The 19,158-nt window shown below is 43.2% G+C and overlaps 1 protein-coding gene across 1 annotated transcript in view; it reads left to right on the forward strand.

Annotated features, from left to right (window-relative positions):
• Positions 1-19,158, forward strand: part of tmtc1 (transmembrane O-mannosyltransferase targeting cadherins 1) — a 118,345-nt gene that overhangs the window by 49,571 nt on the left and 49,616 nt on the right. The window contains exon 7 of the mRNA XM_065008203.1: positions 3,692-3,881. Coding sequence (XP_064864275.1) covers positions 3,692-3,881 — 190 coding nt within the window. The remainder of the gene's footprint in view (positions 1-3,691; positions 3,882-19,158) is intronic.

Genomic DNA, 19,158 nt, shown 5'->3' on the forward strand with positions numbered 1-19,158 from the left:
GTGTTTGTTGTTCCAGTTAGTCCTTGAGTAGAGGAACGACCACCCACTCAGACTGGAGCTGAAGCCTTTCCATTTCCATAGAGGAGCCAGCTTATCTGTTCTAAATGATAAGGGGCAGCCATTGACTGTAATGGAGACTCATTTAGTGATTTAGCAGAGCTGGCTAAGGGTGTTTGTTAGTGTGTGTCTGTGTGTGTGTGTGCATGTTTCCTTACGCGTACGCATGATTATACATGCGTGCATGTGTGTCCTCTATTGCTTCCCGCTGAGCATGCCTGTGTGTGAGTGACTGTATTTGTGTGCGTGTGTGTGTGTGTGTTTGTATTTCAAGGTATTTGTCTATCTGGTGTGTCAGTGTCCTCTGCGGTGAGTTGTGTGGAGTGCTCTCCTCACATCATGACTGTGTGAGCCTTAAAGGCTGAACTTCTTAGGGCTGCAATCCCGTTAACGGGATCGATATGACAACAGCCAGTGAAGTGCAGGGCGCCAAATTCAAAACAACAGAAGTCTCATAATTAAAATTCCTCAAACATACACGTATCTTATACCGTTTTAAAGGTAATCTTGTTGTTAATCCTACCACAGTGTCCAATTTCAAATAGGCTTTACAGCGAAAGCACCACAAACGATTATGTTAGGTGACCACCAAGTCACAGAAAAACACAGCCATTTTTCCAGCCAAAGAGAGGAGTCACAAAAAGCACAAATAGAGATCAAATGAATCACTAACCTTTGATGATCTTCATCAGATGACACTCATAGGACTTCATGTTACACAATACATGTATGTTTTGTTTGATAAAGTTCAAATTTTTTGAAAAAATTTCAGTATACATTGGCACGTTCCAAATAGTTCCAAAAACATCCGTTGATATTGCAGAGAGCCACATCATTTTACAGAAATACTCATTATAAATGTTGATGAAAATACAATTGTTAGACATGGAAATATAGATATACCTCTCCTTAATGCAACCGCTGTGTCAGATTTTAAAAAAAAACTTTACGGAAAGTGTGGTGTATCATTTTCTTTCTCTTTCCTTTTCTTTCTCTGTTTCTCATCCCATGCATCACTTTCCTCTCTCCCTTTTCCCCCTCCCTCACTTCTCCCTGCCCTGTCTTCTCCTCTCTGTTAGGAAAGGCTGTGCATGTTGTGCTTAGTGGGGAGAGAGGGGGGTTGTGGGTAGTGGGATAATTTAATCTGTGTGTGTGTGTGTACGTGTGTGTGTGTGTGTGTGCGTGTGTGCGTGTTTCTGCACCTAAGCGTTTGTGTGGGTGTTAGGATTTATTTTTATCAATGCCCTGAGGCAGTCTTGTCAAATCAAAGTTTCATTTCACTTCAAGTCACATCGACTGTGTGCCCATTTGAAGAGTTTTGTCTTACAGTTCACCATCCCAAACAGCGAACTCACTAACTCATCTCCAGTCATAGCTTCAGCTACAGAGCAGTTCATACAGAACCGCTCCTTACAGCCCTGTGTTTGTTGTTCCAGTTAGTCCTTGAGTAGAGGAACGACCACCCACTCAGACTGGAGCCGAAGCCTTTCCATTTCCATAGAGGAGCCAGCTTATCTGTTCTAAATGATAAGGGGCAGCCATTGACTGTAATGGAGACTCATTTAGTGATTTAGCAGAGCTGGCTAAGGGTGTTTGTTAGTGTGTGTCTGTGTGTGTGTGTGCATGTTTCCTTACGCGTACGCATGATTATACATGCGTGCATGTGTGTCCTCTATTGCTTCCCGCTGAGCATGCCTGTGTGTGAGTGACTGTATTTGTGTGCGTGTGTGTGTGTGTGTTTGTATTTCAAGGTATTTGTCTATCTGGTGTGTCAGTGTCCTCTGCGGTGAGTTGTGTGGAGTGCTCTCCTCACATCATGACTGTGTGAGCCTTAAAGGCTGAACTTCTTAGGGCTGCAATCCCGTTAACGGGATCGATATGACAACAGCCAGTGAAGTGCAGGGCGCCAGATTCAAAACAACAGAAGTCTCATAATTAAAATTCCTCAAACATACACGTATCTTATACCGTTTTAAAGGTAATCTTGTTGTTAATCCTACCACAGTGTCCAATTTCAAATAGGCTTTACAGCGAAAGGACCACAAACGATTATGTTAGGTGACCACCAAGTCACAGAAAAACACAGCCATTTTTCCAGCCAAAGAGAGGAGTCACAAAAAGCACAAATAGAGATCAAATGAATCACTAACCTTTGATGATCTTCATCAGATGACACTCATAGGACTTCATGTTACACAATACATGTATGTTTTGTTTGATAAAGTTCACATTTTTTGAAAAAATTTCAGTATACATTGGCACGTTCCAAATAGTTCCAAAAACATCCGTTGATATTGCAGAGAGCCACATCATTTTACAGAAATACTCATTATAAATGTTGATGAAAATACAATTGTTAGACATGGAAATATAGATATACCTCTCCTTAATGCAACCGCTGTGTCAGATTTAAAAAAAAAAACTTTACGGAAAGTGTGGTGTATCATTTTCTTTCTCTTTCCTTTTCTTTCTCTGTTTCTCATCCCATGCATCACTTTCCTCTCTCCCTTTTCCCCCTCCCTCACTTCTCCCTGCCCTGTCTTCTCCTCTCTGTTAGGAAAGGCTGTGCATGTTGTGCTTAGTGGGGAGAGAGGGGGGTTGTGGGTAGTGGGATAATTTAATCTGTGTGTGTGTGTGTACGTGTGTGTGTGTGTGTGTGCGTGTGTGCGTGTTTCTGCACCTAAGCGTTTGTGTGGGTGTTAGGATTTATTTTTATCAATGCCCTGAGGCAGTCTTGTCAAATCAAAGTTTCATTTCACTTCAAGTCACATCGACTGTGTGCCCATTTGAAGAGTTGTGTCTTACAGTTCACCATCCCAAACAGCGAACTCACTAACTCATCTCCAGTCATAGCTTCAGCTACAGAGCAGTTCATACAGAACCGCTCCTTACAGCCCTGTGTTTGTTGTTCCAGTTAGTCCTTGAGTAGAGGAACGACCACCCACTCAGACTGGAGCCGAAGCCTTTCCATTTCCATAGAGGAGCCAGCTTATCTGTTCTAAATGATAAGGGGCAGCCATTGACTGTAATGGAGACTCATTTAGTGATTTAGCAGTGTGTGTGTGGCTATGTGTCTGTGTGTGTCCTCTATCGCTTCACGCTCCCCTCTCTCTGTTTTCTTTCATTACTCGTTTTCCTCTCTCAGCCACCAATCCTTTCACTTTCCCCTGCTCCCTCTGGTCTCTCTCTCCTGCTCAGTCAAGCAGACCTCTCTTTCCTCTCTTTCTGTCCTTGGCCATGTAATGGTCTCAGGTAGCTCCCCCAGTGTGACAGAATCAATAGCACAGCCGCTCGGACTCTTGCGTCCCAAATGGCACCATATGGCCTTTGTAGTGCACTACTTTTTGACCAGGGCCCATAGAGCTCTGACCAACAGTAGTGCGCCAGAGGGAATAGGGTTCCATTTGGGGCACAGACCCATATCTCAACTCACCGAGGACATGATGACCAACAGAACAGGAACAGGATGTTCTTTCATGGCTGTTTGCAGTCAACAACATAGTGTGATTGAATACAGTGTGATTAAAGTTCCTGTAAATGTAATGCACAAATGTGACCAATAGTTAACATTTGAACCCTCTCTCTCTGTCTATTTGTCTCTGTTCTTTCCTCTTCTCTTGTCTTCTCCCTTTAGGTTCCTGACCTACTGCTACCTGTTGGCGTTCAACGCGTGGCTGCTGCTGTCTCCTGCGGTGCTGTGTTATGACTGGCAGGTGGGCAGTATACCCCTGGTGGAGTCACTGTGGGACATGCGCAACGTCGCCGCCCTGCTGCTGGGAGTGGTCATGGTCGCCCTCTGTCTGCACTGTGTCATGTCGCTACAGGTGAGATGGACATGGAGATTAGGTCCCTTCAGAACAGCCCCTCAGAACAGCCTCAGTTTTGTCGGGGTATGGACTCTACAAGGTGTTTAAAGCGTTCCACAGGGATGCTGACCCATGTTGACTCCAGTGCTTCCCACAGTTGTGTCAAGTTGACTGGATGTCCTTTGGGTGGTGGACCAGTCTTAAAACACAAGGGAAACTGTTGAGCGTGAAAACCCCATCAGCGTTGCAGTTGTTGACACAAACTGGTGCCCCTGGCACCTACTACCATACCCCGTTAAAAGGCACTTAAATATTTTGTCATTCATCCTCTGAATGACTCACATATACAATCCATGTTTCAATTGTCTCAAGGCTTAAAAATCCTTCTTTAACCCGTCTCCTCCCCTTCATCTACACTGACGGAAGTGGATTTAACAAGTGACCTCAATAAGGGATCATAAGTTTCACCTGGATTCACCTGGTCGGTCTATGTGGAAAGAGTATAATGTTCCGAATGTTTTGTCCACTCAGCGTATTGATTCTATCTGTCTAGTACGTGGAAGTCTACGTTGGCGGCTAGGGGTTTCTGAACTGGGCTTGCTTTCACACATTGATACTCTCAGGTTTCTAAACAAAGACACTATGCTATGAAAACTCTCGCCTTCCAATTACACCACACTCTTGTTAGAGAAGATGACCAAACTCGCACACGTTATTTGCCCGACCCATGCCATGAACATACAGTACACACTTTCTCTGCGTTGCCGTGGTGACAGGCAGTGTTTAGAGAAGGAGACTTATTACGTGTGAGAAGTGTGTGCACTGCATCGTTCTTCGTTATTGAGTAGACTTTGAGTCTTTGGTCCCCATCCCACTCAGACAGAGTGAGAGATGTCTCGCCTGCTACTGCCAGCTGTCAACACCGAATGGCATTTGTGAAATTGATCTCTTCACCCTGCTTGTCCTACCCGTAGTTTGCGTCGGAATAATTGTTTCAAGCTGAAAGAATTGTGAGAGCTCTTGTTCTCTTCCTGTAGTTTGGGAGGTAACTTTTCTCAATACGCTGATCTTCTTGTAGAGGATGAATTGAAACTAGGCGGCGGGTGGCCTTAGCGTTGGGCCAGTAACTGAACGGTCGCTGGTTCGAATCCCCAAACTGACTAGATTTTTAAAAAAAAATCTGTATGTGCCCTTGAGTAAGGCAATTCACCCTAAATACTCCTGTAAGTACTTTTTCTCAATTTACTTGACCCTTAGAGAGTAATAGGATACGGCATGTGTCAAAATTGATTGATTGCTGACCTTATGACCTGATGACATGTACTGAATATGTGCCCCCGCCCCGCCCCCCCTGTTCGTGTGGTCATGTGTTAGAGGGTGTTTGAACTTTTGGGGCCCATGCCCCCCCCCCACAGTTTTATCTCCCTTATGGTTGTTATCTATGAAGCAGGAATGTCTGGGGCTATAGATAGCGCTGGGGCCTCAGCATTATAAATGTCCAGAACAAGGCTTGCGAAACCCAGAACCGTAAACCCTATTTTTTAAACATGGATTTTGCGATCAGTGGCAAAGCTGTGATGACTGTAGCCTCGGAGGCAGGACCGCGACTGAAACATCGAGAAAGGGCAAAGTATACAGCCGCAATATACGATGCACCAAAAAAGCGTTTTTAAACGTGTATAGAACCCAGATACCGCCCGCAACGGCGCTGAAAGATGAAGTGCTGATGTCTAACGGACAGCAGTGGGGCTATCTGTTTGATTACTTGGCCTGTAGCGTGAAACTCTATACGTTAGCCGAAGGAGAAGAATATACCGACCAGAAATTAGGCGTGACTTATGATGTTGAAGACTGGACGGTTTTTCGACAGGTTTTGTGTCCCGAACTGAGCCGTATCACCAAGGGTTACAGCTTGTTCACAGGCTACGAGACCCGTTGGGAAGGTACCCCGGACACCTCAGGAAGTTAAAGGAGTTAAATTACAACGTATAAATGGACGGCCTTGCGGGTGCGTGGAAATTTACGTCAGCACCGCGGAAATCCGAAACCAAAACATCAGGGCTGGCGGTTCGGACGGGGATTTCCGGCTTCGAATGCTTATACCCCTTAAAAGCTGGCCTTTAATGGAATTGCAAATGTTGGAGTGTTGGACGCTCTGTTTGTACAGAGCCAAAAGCGCCAGAGCATTGTACGGATAAAGAAGTGCATAATATATACGAATCCTGAGGATTACGACTCAAAGCAACCCCAAGAAGATACAACGTCAGGAGAGGCAGCCCCAAAGGAAGCGAGGTAAGCTGTGTTGTTAACCCCGCCCAGATACCCCGAGGGTTGGTTCAAGAATAAAAAGGCTGGTTCTTAAAACCTACAGTTCTTAACCTACGCATTGACCATGGATATTCCTAACGCATACCCGAACTCCGAAACGGCCTGGGCTCCCGACACTAAGGATTGTATGCCTCGCAGCCCTCCATTCTACTCCCCCTGGCAAGACCCTCGACACCCCTACCTGTACACAACCTGAGGACGTGTTTGATGGGGTGGTCAGTACTATTTTTGTTGACACAATCAAGGCCTCAGTAGCCGCGCTTTAGACGTGGTGATTGGAGAATATATACGAGAAAATGCATCGGTTGTGAGATTAATCACCCCAGCCAGCGAAGGCACCCCTGCCTATACGATCCCCCAAGATACTACTTCTTCAACAATTTTGAGGCGCTGGTGAAAAGACTTTGGTCCCGCCGGTTTATACCATCGCTGGTCAGAGCCCTGGAGGCTATGGGCCTTGTGCCGTCTATCCCCAGAGTTTACGGGGTAACCGAAGCATTCCTACACGAGCTAAAGGAGGCAATTCACATACACCAGAAACTCAAAGAAATCCGACACACCCTGGTGGAGGATAACAAATACATGGAGGCTGTGGTGTCGGATGTGTTGGCTTTCTGGCTCAATAAACCCCAAGAGCCCGAGTGACATTTTTGTTATTTAGATGTAGAGCAATGGGTAACTATATGTATACGATGTTAGATAGAATAAATACATTTTTTCTTTTGAGAGAACTTACAAGTGTTATGCATCAAATTATTGAAAATAAAGTGAACAATGTCTCGTTCTACAAAACCCCAATTCCGGGGCTAATGTAGAGCGTGTTTTGAAAATGGACCAAATCATGACTCATGTACGCCATGCTGGCGAGGTTCTACAATGGACACAAATGGTAACCCGGCTTGGTGGTGATTCTGAAGAACTAGAAACAACCTTGTCTAAGATTTTACTTTATTTGTTTGAAACACCCTTTAATTGTACCATGTATCATATTTGTTGTTTATATACTTTTATAGCGGATGTGTCTGTTGTAAAAATTCAGCGAAACAAACCTGTTAATCTAACCCAAATATACAAGGTTTTACATGATTCGATCATAGAGAAAGGGGGGGCATGTATCCTGCAACGAATTAGGGATTGTCTGTATACGTAATACCTAATGTTTTCATGAAAATAAAAATCCCAAAAATGAAAATGAAATGTTGTTGTTATTTGAAAGTGGCTCATTAACATTATTGTACCTCAGAGAGGCAAGAAGGATGGCAGAGCAGATTTTGAAAAACATTTATTATAATCCCTCTAACCCGGTGGTAAGGAGCGTTTACAGCGCTTTAGCCGAAGAAACAGGTCACAGGTTAAGCGATGCTAAAGTCACTGAGTGGCTATCCGAACAAGATGCGCACACTCTACATAAACCCGTGAGAAAACATTTTCCTAGAAATAGAGTTTTTTCTACACACCCATTGTCCCAATTTCAGGCGGATCTATGTGACATGCAGGCCCTTGCAGATAAAAATGAAGGAAACCGCTACATGCTAACGGTCATAGATATTTTCTCTAAAATAGCTTTTGTCCGGGTCTTAAAGAATAAGAGCGGCGCTGAGGTGACCAGGGCATTTGCCTCTATCTTGAAGGAAGGAGGCGCCCCCAAGAAAGTGCAGACCGATGGCGGAAAATAATTTTTTAATAAGACCTTTCAGAAACTAATGAAAAAGCACAATATAGTACATTTTGCTACAGGATCGGATTTGAAAGCTTCTGTGGTTGAACGCTTTAACAGGACTCTGAAGGAGAAAATGTGGCGCTATTTTACAGCGCACAACACGCATAGATATATAGATATAGTTCAAGATTTAGTAATTGCGTATAACAATAGTTATCATAAAAGTATAAGGATGAAACCCTCCGAAGTCTCTTCGGAAAACTCTTTTCAAGTCTTTAAAAATCTGTATGGTTTGCTCCCTCTTCGCCGTAAGAAAAAAAAACATTTTAAATTTATTGTGGGGACTTGGTTCGTATATCCAAGTTGAGGGGTGTTTTCGATAAAAATACGTGCAAGGATACAGTGATGAGCTTTTCACGGTTACAGAATGTCTGCCGCGCATACCCCCGGTCTACATATTAAAAGATTATGACGGGGAACTTATAACGGGATCTTTTTATGAGCAGGAATTACAGAAGGTAACGGTTGGTAAAGACAAGGTGTTTCACGTAGATGAGATTCTAGATCAAAAGAGAGAGAAAGGTCAAAAATGGGTGCTGGTCCGCTGGAAAAACTGGCCGCTAAAATTCAACAGCTGGGTATTAGAGAAGGATGTAGTGGAGGCATCAGGGGTTAATTTAAACCCCCATGCATGATAAAATACATCCTCATTCGGGTGTACACCGGAGGGCATAATGGAACACAGCGGCTTCTACCTGACTCTCCCCAGTAATGCGTCCGCACACATATATCGTAATAATCAGAGTTCTAATTATACAACCAATTTTCCAAAGCCTATAGAGTTATCAGAGGCCTGGGAAGTAGGGCTCAGCGAGATTACATACCCCCATAGCTGGTATAATATCAAAGATAAGGACCGGGAATTTTATTTCAAAAAGTTAACGGAACCTGCTAAATTTATTAAGGTTAAAAAAAGGGTTCTATAGAACCGTCAAAGGCTCGTCTCAGAGTTGAATGAACGGCTATCGCAGAACAGTATGGAAATATTCCTGATGTACAACCCTATACATAAAAGGGTACAAATCTCAGGAGATGCTTCCGGGGGATAAAGACCAGTGGTAATTTAGCCTACATGTTAGGGATGGGGCCCAATACATGGACGTATGTGAGAGATAAATTATTCCCATTCCCCGCGGATATACATGCAGGATTTTACAACATATTTGTGTATACCGACATCATATCATATCAAAGGGTCGGAGACAGCTGTGTGCCACTCCTGAGAACGGTTCATATAGATGGAAAGGATGGGGACATCGTCACTGTCACCTACGACAAGCCACACTACGTACCTGTAAGCAAGAAATATATTGAAAACATTCTTGTTGAGCTTAAAACGGATCAGAACGAAAACATTGAATTTACTTATGGTAAAACGATTGTAAAACTCCACTTTAGACCCACCAAAACCTCTCTACATATATAATATTAGTATTATATATTTTATATACATAATACATCTAAATTAAAATTATGGAACACCGACATCTCGACCCTAACCGGTATGTCACATACTATGTGGATCAAGTGGGTAATGGGTTACCAGGATATTATGGATCGCCCACCATGTATGGTTCGGGGATCGGAGGGATATTTCGTAATCTCTTTAGGATGGTTTTACCGTTTATGAAGAGAGGCTTCAGCATAGCCAAACCGCATTTAAAATCAGCAGCAAAAAATATAGTAAGTGAGGTTGTCGCCAATGCGATAACCAGAAGGGCGTCACCAGATGTCGAGAGTCAAGAAGGCTCGGGGTTGATGATGTTGTCTCGAAGACCGAAAAAGAGACCGCCCGGTATAAGGCGAAGACTTGAGCCTAAAAAACGGAGGTTAACGGTTAAAAGAAACTCAGTTAGTCAAAGACGGGGTAAAGTGAGGAGGTCTGGACCAAAAACGGTAAAAAGAATACTCGGAAGTATTTTCTAAAAGAACAAGCACCATGGCTCTTTTACACCGCATGTCCTCTGAAGCTATAAAAACAGAGCTCGATCTTTTCACGGCCCCCTTAACCCAACATTCAGTAGAGAGGTCCAGTTATGTGGAGATAGCCCCACTCTCTGCCATTACAGACAACGGCCCCATAGAGTTTTTCATACCAGGCCACGGTGACAACTATCTGGACCTCAACAACACCTTGGTGCATTTGCGTCTAAAAGTAACCAAAAGAGATGGTACTGATATTGCAAACGATGCCAAAGTGAGTCTCATTAATTACCCAGTGGCCACCATCTTCTCCCAAGTGGATGTGACTTTGGGGGAACGGCTAATCAGTCAAAGCAGTGCCACATACCCCTACCGTGCCATCATGGAATGCTTACTCAACTACTCTGAAGACACTCTCAAGACCCAATTCAGCGCAGGGCTTTTTAGCAAGGATACTGCAGGAGGCTCTATGGAATCGACAGACCCATCCACAGGTGCAAATAAAGGCCTGGCCGCCCGGGCTCGCTACTGTGCAGAATCTCGAGAGTTTCATCTGCTAGGCCCTATACACTCTGACATTTTCTTTCAAGAACGTTTACTCTTAAATGCGGTTGATTTAAGACTAAAATTAACCAGGGCCAAGGATGAGTTTTGCCTAATGTCTGCAACGGATGGGGACTTTAGCTTAAAAGTGTTGGGGGCCACGCTTTTTATTAAAAAAGTATCGGTATCTCCGGCAGTTCGTCTGGGTCACTCACAGGCTTTGCTGAAAGGAAATGCCCTTTACCCTCTCCAAAGAATTACCATGAAAACCTTTAGCATACCTGTGGGCAGCAGAATCTGCAGTCAAGAAAACCTATTTCTAGGCCCTTTACCGCGATACGTAGTTATAGGTTTGGTTGATCACGCTCCAATACGGGCAGCTTAAATAAAAACCCTTTAATTTTCAACACTTCAATGCAGAGTATGTCGCTCTGTGTCAGGACGGACGTCAGGTCCCTGCTAAGGCTTTCCAACCGCAATTTAATAACAACATATCTGTGCGAGAATTTTACAATCTATTCCTGGCTACCGGGAGGCATCTAAAAGATCTCTCTTACCTATTGACAGAAATGATTTTGCCGAGGGTTACACAATGTATGCTTTCAATTTATCCCCAGATGATGACACCTCAGGAAATCTTTCTGTGGTGTCCCAAGGTAACCTCAGGCTGGAAATGCGTTTCCATACACCTTTAGCCTGTACGGTTAGCATGATTGTTTATGCCTGCTCTGATTCAATCTTGGAGGTGAATAGCCGAAGACAGGTTTTAGTAGATTATTATTAAGGATCGTTGAGCAAAAGACATGAATACCCAAGAGTTGGAAGGGCTGATGAGCCGACTGATTGGAAAACAATTTTGCGGAGTGTTGGCTTGTGATGAATTACCTATGGAGAAATGGAAGGTGCAGCCTGCAATGTTTATTGTCAATACCCATCCTAAAAACATGCCGGGTGAACATTGGCTAGCTGTGACCTTAGAAGAGGAAGGAGGAAGAAAAATCTCAACTTTTTTGATTCCTATGGTTTCCCACCCGGTTTTTCACATTTCCCCAAATCTATTAAAGAATTTCTGACCAAAAATGGCTCAAAGATATACTACAATATCAAACAGGTGCAAGATACCCTTTCAACGACATGCGGTCAACACTGTGTATTCTACCTATGCCAAAGAGCCCGGGGAGTTTCTTTTGAAGATGTTATGTCTCTTTATAAGGATGATTTAAGAAGTAATGATAAAGTTGTAGCTTGTTTTGTTAGAAAATATCAAAAGTGTTCAAATGTGTATCCTCTAAGAACGTGTAATCAAGGCGTATGCTCACGCCAAATGTTTCAAGAATGCCACAAATGTTAAATTGCTTATTTTTCAAATAAAATTTATTAAAATTTAATCATAGTCATTCAAAAGTCATTCAAAAGGCTAACCACCCAGAGAGATCGGGATTAGGGAAAGGTCCAGAGGCGTTCAGGGGGGTAAATGGGTTATCGTCATTCATTTCATAAGGATGCAAGGGTTTTGGGGCATCTTTAGGGGTGCTGTATCTCGGTGACGGTTTGTGTTTTAAAGAGTGAATCTGTTGCCGAATCTTATAGTTGGGTACACCCGAGAGGGGTATGTTGAGGATGGCCAGGGCCTTAAGAAACTGAAGCCACCCTGGAGGTCTTCGGTCATCAGCCACCTTGTGGGCAGATGTGGTACTTTTAAGCAAGTCAAGTATATGTGAACCCTTGACAACAGCCCCCTGAAGGATAAACTCTCCTTTGTCATTCCAAGTAGCTGCCCCATTTGAGTCTTTTAGCTTGTTCATAATGTAGCTAACATTTTTCCTGTTACGTGCCGGAACATGGGTTAACAAGTCATGCATAACTTTATCTTCAACAGGCATTTGATCTTCAGATGGTAAGCTCGCAAGTACAGATCTTACAGGGGCGTGGCTCTCGCGAGGCTCGTCATCTTTTAAAGGGTCCTGTAGGGAAATAGTTAAATGGCCTGTCTCTCTCTCCCCTTGTTTCACCAAGGACAAATACCTTTGCAGGAGGTTTGTATATTTTTGGACCTTATCATAGGGGTTCAATCCTTTTTGATTCAAAATATCCTTCATGGCCGTATCCAAATCATTTTCCGCTGTTTGTCTGATATTTTCGGGGGCCCCTGCATTTGTTTTTTTAAGTCTATCCAACTCTTGTTGTGGCACCAGATACATTTTATTGGCCATCACCCTATGTGTTCAACCACCACGTCGGGCTGCAATAAGGCTGGTGATGAAGGGCACGGCTATACTTAGTAAAGGTAGAATAAAACCGCCAGACTGTTGTATGCTATGTCGTTTCTTTTGAAGACTGACCCTTTTATTGGCAAAGAGCTTGATCGAGGTCTTTTGTCTCTTTATTTTTTTCAATTGTGTCAGGGTGAGTGGAATGCGTCCTTTGAGAAGATTCAAAGCAATCTCACATAGGGATAATATGAGATCTGAAGAACAGTGACCCAAGATGGCCTTCCGTTCATTAGATGTAGCCCCAACTAGGCTTCTCAAGAGGGGCAAGTTTCTTTTAAACGCAGAGACATAGCGGCTACTTTTTTAGGAATGTGCGCAGCCGGCCACTCCCACGGGAACAGACCGGTTCGTAGCCTCAGGTGTTCTGGAGTATTTGCTTTTAAATCCACGATTAAATAAGAAAATGGCGCTTGGGTTGCGTCCTCGTAGCTCTCCATAAAGTAGGATTTCCTTCCGGGTACATCTGCTGAGCTAGAGTGTTAATTTGTAGTTTGTCTCTAGGATTTTTGAACAAAACCATGTAATTGGCGTTCAAACTGATGGTGCGGCTATTTTTACCTTGGTGAAACACATTCTGCACCAAGTAAAGCACGGACAGGTTTCTATGATGAGTATATTGGGTAAACGCTCGGGCAATTTCGGGATGTTCGCTACCTGCAAATAGCATATCGTCCAAAACCAACAGATTGTTTTTATGAGGAGGTAAAAGTTCATCATCAGACAGGGTATCAGGTATTCCTTCAACAAACTTGATTTTTATTGTCTTCAACAATTCATCATACAGAGGTTGATAACATGAATAACACCACACAACATTATCAGGCTTTTGAGATAACACATGTTCAGAATTCTCTAAAATACTTTTTACAAAACAAGTTTTACCACTATTCGAAGGCCCTGCGATTAAGGCCGAAAATGGTAGTTGCAACCGGGGGTCAAAACCTTCTACAGCAGTCATTATATCTTAAGCTTTAAGACCCCTGTAGCTTGTAGCATAAGTCAGTAGCCATAGGGCAATGTAGTCCCGTCAGGCAAAAGCACTCTCTTGTCATAGACAACCCTGAATCTTTTAATGAGTGGGGCATTCCTCAGATGGAAGCCCTTTTTATCCCTAACAATCTTTTTGTAGGAGCTCAAAATCTCCAAGTCACTATTCCTGTCATTTAGGAACCCCTCAACCAAGCGTGTGATTGATTCCAAGTTTACACGCTGGACATTTTCATAGTTTTGAGTCACTCCTTTGGCTTTCAATACCACGTGATTCTTTAGCGTTCTAAAAGCATAGCTTTTGGGACCACAGGATGACCATTCTGTGATATGGTCACCCTCTGCGAGTTCGCTCGTTAAGCCACCCAGATAGTTGCTGAGTGGGGGGCTCCAATCCCCTGGTTTGCTTACATAGACCACAGAGTCTGTGTCGTGGTAAAGTACCCGCCTCTGAAGCTGCTCCATGAGCTTGTACAGTTCAAGTCGGCCATAGGCCGTGGTAAATGCTGCAAGAAACACATTTACATTACCCGGGGTAGAACCCACTTCTTGTTACGTCGCCATTGCACCAAGGCAATGTCTTGACTCAAGAATGAAAATGTGAAATTTCGTATTGGTCCGAAAAATGAATTCCAAAAATTCTTCAGGGTCTTTAATAATCGACGTTGTCAACATATTACACCTCTGCGCTAATTTGCCCCAAAGCGAATTTAGGTACAATTTCGACACATTTCATTTGGTTTTGTTGACCTCTATTCTGTCAGGGTCAAGAAGGATGCCTTCTCTGTCATGATAGTCTTGAATGTACCTGTCTTTACTTTCTTGATCTGTGACCGATGCAGGATAGCCTGAAGCCATTTGCTTACATCTCAAGAAGGTCTTGATGTACTCTTTAAAAAGAGTGTCTGATTTCTTTGGAAAGTTCCATACTTCAAAGATTTTGGCCACACGATACCCCATCTCTAAAGCCTTAGAGAATTCAGCTGTGACCCATACACCTGTCAGTGCTCTTTCTTGATCGGTGTGATCACATGGGGTTTGTTGTATGTTTTCACTGCAGGTGCGACAAAGGGGAAAGAAAAGTTTTCCTTGAGGGCCCCTGTAAGGCAACACAGGTATAAACAAACCCCTTGGAGGGTAGACTGTTGCTTTGATCAGACCAAAATAGTTTTGAGGTAAGTCAAAATCACGATGAATAATTTCAGGATGACCTATAGGATAGCATGAGGAACTCATTACATGCGGATAAAGGGATGTAAAATCCACATAGCCTATTGTCTCGTCGGGTTGCGCTACATACCTCAATGTCAAAGCATTGGTACGGCCGCCATACAAGGCCTGTCTTGGCTCCAGAGGTTCTGGGATGTCAAAGCTGGAAAGGAATGCTTGAACATGAGGATCAGACTTTTTTGAGGGCTGTCCATTCGTGCTCCCACAAAACAACCACTTTTAGACCGTAAGTAGCCTGTAACGAATCAACTTTGTCTTGAAACTCTTGGTACATTTCCCCAAAAGTCTTTTGGGTTAGGACACATATGTTCTGGGGCACAAAGCAAGATTTGCAACCATGGAAGAAACAACCGTTGTACTCATACACGGTCTCAACCCCGTCAATCTTGGTGTAGCCATCTACATGGTAAGAGCCAAACGCCTTCTCCCCTCGATTCAAAGCATGTTGAATAAAAATGTCTTTATCCTGGGCCATATACTCTAGCCATTGAATGGACCCACTAGAGTAGGCCTTGAACTGGCGTCGGTAGTTGTCAGGCGAGGGATCGCTATAGAGGATGTCGGCATATAGTGTGTACGGTATGTTTTCATGCATGCCGATGCAATCGTTGTACAACTCCAAGGGTCAATACCTGCATCTTTGATTACCTCTTCTCTGAATCTGAGGCATCCTTCACGAAGTATAACCACATCATTGTCACAGTATGATTCCATCTCTTTATGGAAATCAAAGGTGCCATGTCTTACTGTCTCATACCAAGTCATGAATCTCTCTCGCTCTTTGGGAGACATTTGATCACACCCATACATTTCTGGGCTGGGATATGATCCTATATAGTGTAGATTCTCCTCAGATTTGAAGAAGTGGGGGAACCAGCCTTTCACAGAGTTTTCAAAACCCAAGGCCTCTGGCATTTGAGCCAATCTCATGGGTAAGAAGCTTAAACTGTCAATGTATCTCTGGTTGAAGGCGGGATCTACAAAACACAGGATTTTACTCCCTTGCGCTAGGACCCTCGGCGCTATGCCTTGCTGTATCAAGGGGTTCAGAAGAAGGTACGAGTCGTAGGCTCTAGCATTGTGCGCTATGAACGTAAAGTTTCGGTACTGTGGTTTTCTAAAATGTTTTAGAAAGAGTAGTGCACAATTGGATCCTTCTGCAGACCACTTTTCCCCCGTGAATGTCATGGTAGATACAAAAATAGGCAAATGATCCCCCGATTTCTGATTTGTCTCAAAATCATAGAACACATATTTCTCTGAAGGTTCATCTTTAGCCAAGGGCTGAATATAACACTCGTGTGGCACTTCTTGAACCACTTCAGCATTTCTGCTTTTCAGACCCGCTTTACAGATTGGACACTGTAGGATTCCACAAACATGTGGTTTAGGGCTATCTATTTTAAGGCTGTAATTGCAATGACATTTTGGGCATTTCTTGTTAATGGCACAAATGCTTACAGATTTACAGGCCTTAGGGTGCCATGTTTCAATTTTGTGTTTATCGTAACAGTAGGTCGAACGACATGTGCGATGGCAATCCTCACATGGTGTCAAGTTTAGGGTCTGCATAGGGCACTCGGCATCCTGACATACAGAACAGTTATAACGGCACGAGTGCCCCCCCTTTCGGCTGTAGCCGGTATGGCAGGATCTACACACATAGGTTGCCCCTAGGAACGCCGTGACGTTTGTAACGGCATAGTAATGTTCGTTTTGCACATAAAAGTACAGAATCTGGGGGTGCGGTTGGGGGTGTTTTGGAACTTCAAGAGAGCTGCATTAGCTCTACTGTGGTACAAAACCACAATCTTGATATTCAGAAGGTTTTCAAATTTGACAATGTCTGAGAATGCCACGCCTTCATGGATCCCGAGACCCACCGCCGTTTGGATCTCTCTAGCCTTTTGCAATGCCGTCAGATCAGTACATCCGGGTTAAGTAAATGCGCTAGGCCTATTGCAAAACATAGCTTATTATCGGGATTGTGAACGTTTATGAGGTAGGCCCTTTTATTGCTTATGATTTCTGACTGCATTAGGCTATCAAGCTTCCTTCTCTGCCCACCGCCCCCTGTGGTTGACGTATTATTTGCACTACAAGCTCTAGGGTTCGATCGGCTATGATGGCTAAATTTGACTGAACAAGGCGTTCTACCAGCGCTGTAAATTGTTCAAGATCTGCTTCGCCATTGGGTAAAATAAGAGATACTGAATTATGCAGGCTATCTCCACATATTTCCAACTGTAAGACATCACGAGGTTCGCCATAATCTCTTGCTGTTTCTAACAGGTCATTCAGAGTGTCCATTATCATCATGTAAAATACAGCATAGTCAAGATTCTGATTCACACATAAGAAATAAAACTGTCGAATCTCTGTATTGTTGAATTTATTCCTGTACACAACCCTGACACGTCTATCATGAACATCTGCTGCCAGATTTATTAGATAATTGTCCAATTCCCCAAAAACATCTTGTGGCGTTTCAGACTCTACGGACCCAGGCGTTACGGGTTGTTCTATCGCTGTCGGGGTTGTCGGGCCGAAATTGTCTGACTCTCGTTCATACGATTAATTAAGGTTATGGGGGCTTCGGGAATCTGGGATAACATGTTTTCCTCAACCCCCCCTGACTGGTTCATACGATTAATCATTTCTAAGAGTTCGGCTGGAATCTGTGTTAATATGCTTTCATCTAACGTTCCTGAATCGTTCATACGTCTTATAACTTCTAGGAGTTCGTCTGGAATCTGGGATAAGAGGCTTTCAACTGTCTCCCCGTGTTGCGTTAGTTCTGCCATTTTTGGATAATTAAGAGTGTTCGTTTTTTTTTTTCTGTAATGGTTGGTGTTACATGTATGATTTTAGCGTCTGTATTTGCGTTTTTTAATGGGGTTGCTGTTTAACATGCGTGGAATTGTTCTATGCCAGAATAACATATCGTCTCTGTACTGTCTCTCAATTAAATCCCCCAGTCGTTTGTATAGCAAAACATTCCTCGATTTCAAAGCCCTGGAAAATAATGTGAAAAACCTTTCTTGTTCGGCTGCAGGTATTGAGGCCGTAGAATTGACTGGGTCTATAAGGTTGGCCGCATCACAGAATAGCTGGTCATCAACATCTGACATGTCATTAAAAACAGGTCTCTTGGGTGTTTCATTCGGAATGCTCGGGGCGCCGGAATCCCCCAGCTCTAGATTTATGTGGTCGTCTGTGCCGTTTTTCGCCGGTGCGGAGTCTGAATGAAAATAATACATACATAATTACGTTATTAGATATAAAAATACATATGTTAGCTACATACAAATGTCAAATACCTTTCCGGTATAATAATATATATTAACAGTACATAGTTAAAATACCTCGGGTTTTTTGGCGCTTGTTGTGACGAATCGCCAAAACCGGGGGTGTGTGACTTTTTCCCTCTAGCGTTCCAGATTCTGCTGGGTCTGTCTCCGGGCAGTCTGAAAAAACATTATTTGTCCTTGTTTTAACATAGGCTATCAACAGATCTATAACTAATAAAAAGGCTGATAACTAATAACAAAACTGTATAATGGTCCCATACCTTGTCCCTGGAGCGCCGGCTCGTGAAGCAGCAAGTTCCCGGCCCAACAGTAGTTTTCGGGTGGGCTTGATTCTGAGCAGTGTACTTGGGCCACAGTTGATCGTTGCCTGTTGGGGTCTGGAATATGTCGGGAGGGGGTCGATGTTCCCTGGATTCGCGGTGAGTTTGAAAAAACGCTCGTACAGAACGGTAGAATTGCATCAAAGTCCTGCGTGTCAGATGTCCATAACGCATCCTTTATCATAAAGGGCTGTATGTCGGCTGTAAATACATAAAATAGTTTTAAAAAATAGTACAACCTATTTTTAAAATGTTTATATATAAATATTTCTTGGGTATGTGTTTAATTATAAGGACTTGCTCCTGCGAACCCCCATCATGTTCCAGATCAGGTAAATCGCGTAAAAGCTGCGTAAATGTCGGGGATCCTAGATTCCATTAGACAATGTTAACAGTTATACGCTATATCTACACTTTAAATTTTTTTTTTTTTTAACCTATATTGGGCTTTTGGCCTGAAATACCCAAATAACTAGGGTTTAATATTCCAATAATATTCAAACAAATCTTAAAATATGTTTTTTTCATTTACTCACCACCAGAAATATCCATTATGCGAGATTCCCTTATTCCGAATATTATTATTATTATTTTAATCTGTCCGTGCAGCTCAATATTCGGGCCTTTATGTTTGCGCTAAAGCAATGCTGACAACTTTAA

Source organism: Oncorhynchus nerka, linkage group LG23 (genome assembly GCF_034236695.1).
Source record: "Oncorhynchus nerka isolate Pitt River linkage group LG23, Oner_Uvic_2.0, whole genome shotgun sequence".
NCBI lineage: Eukaryota > Metazoa > Chordata > Actinopteri > Salmoniformes > Salmonidae > Oncorhynchus > Oncorhynchus nerka.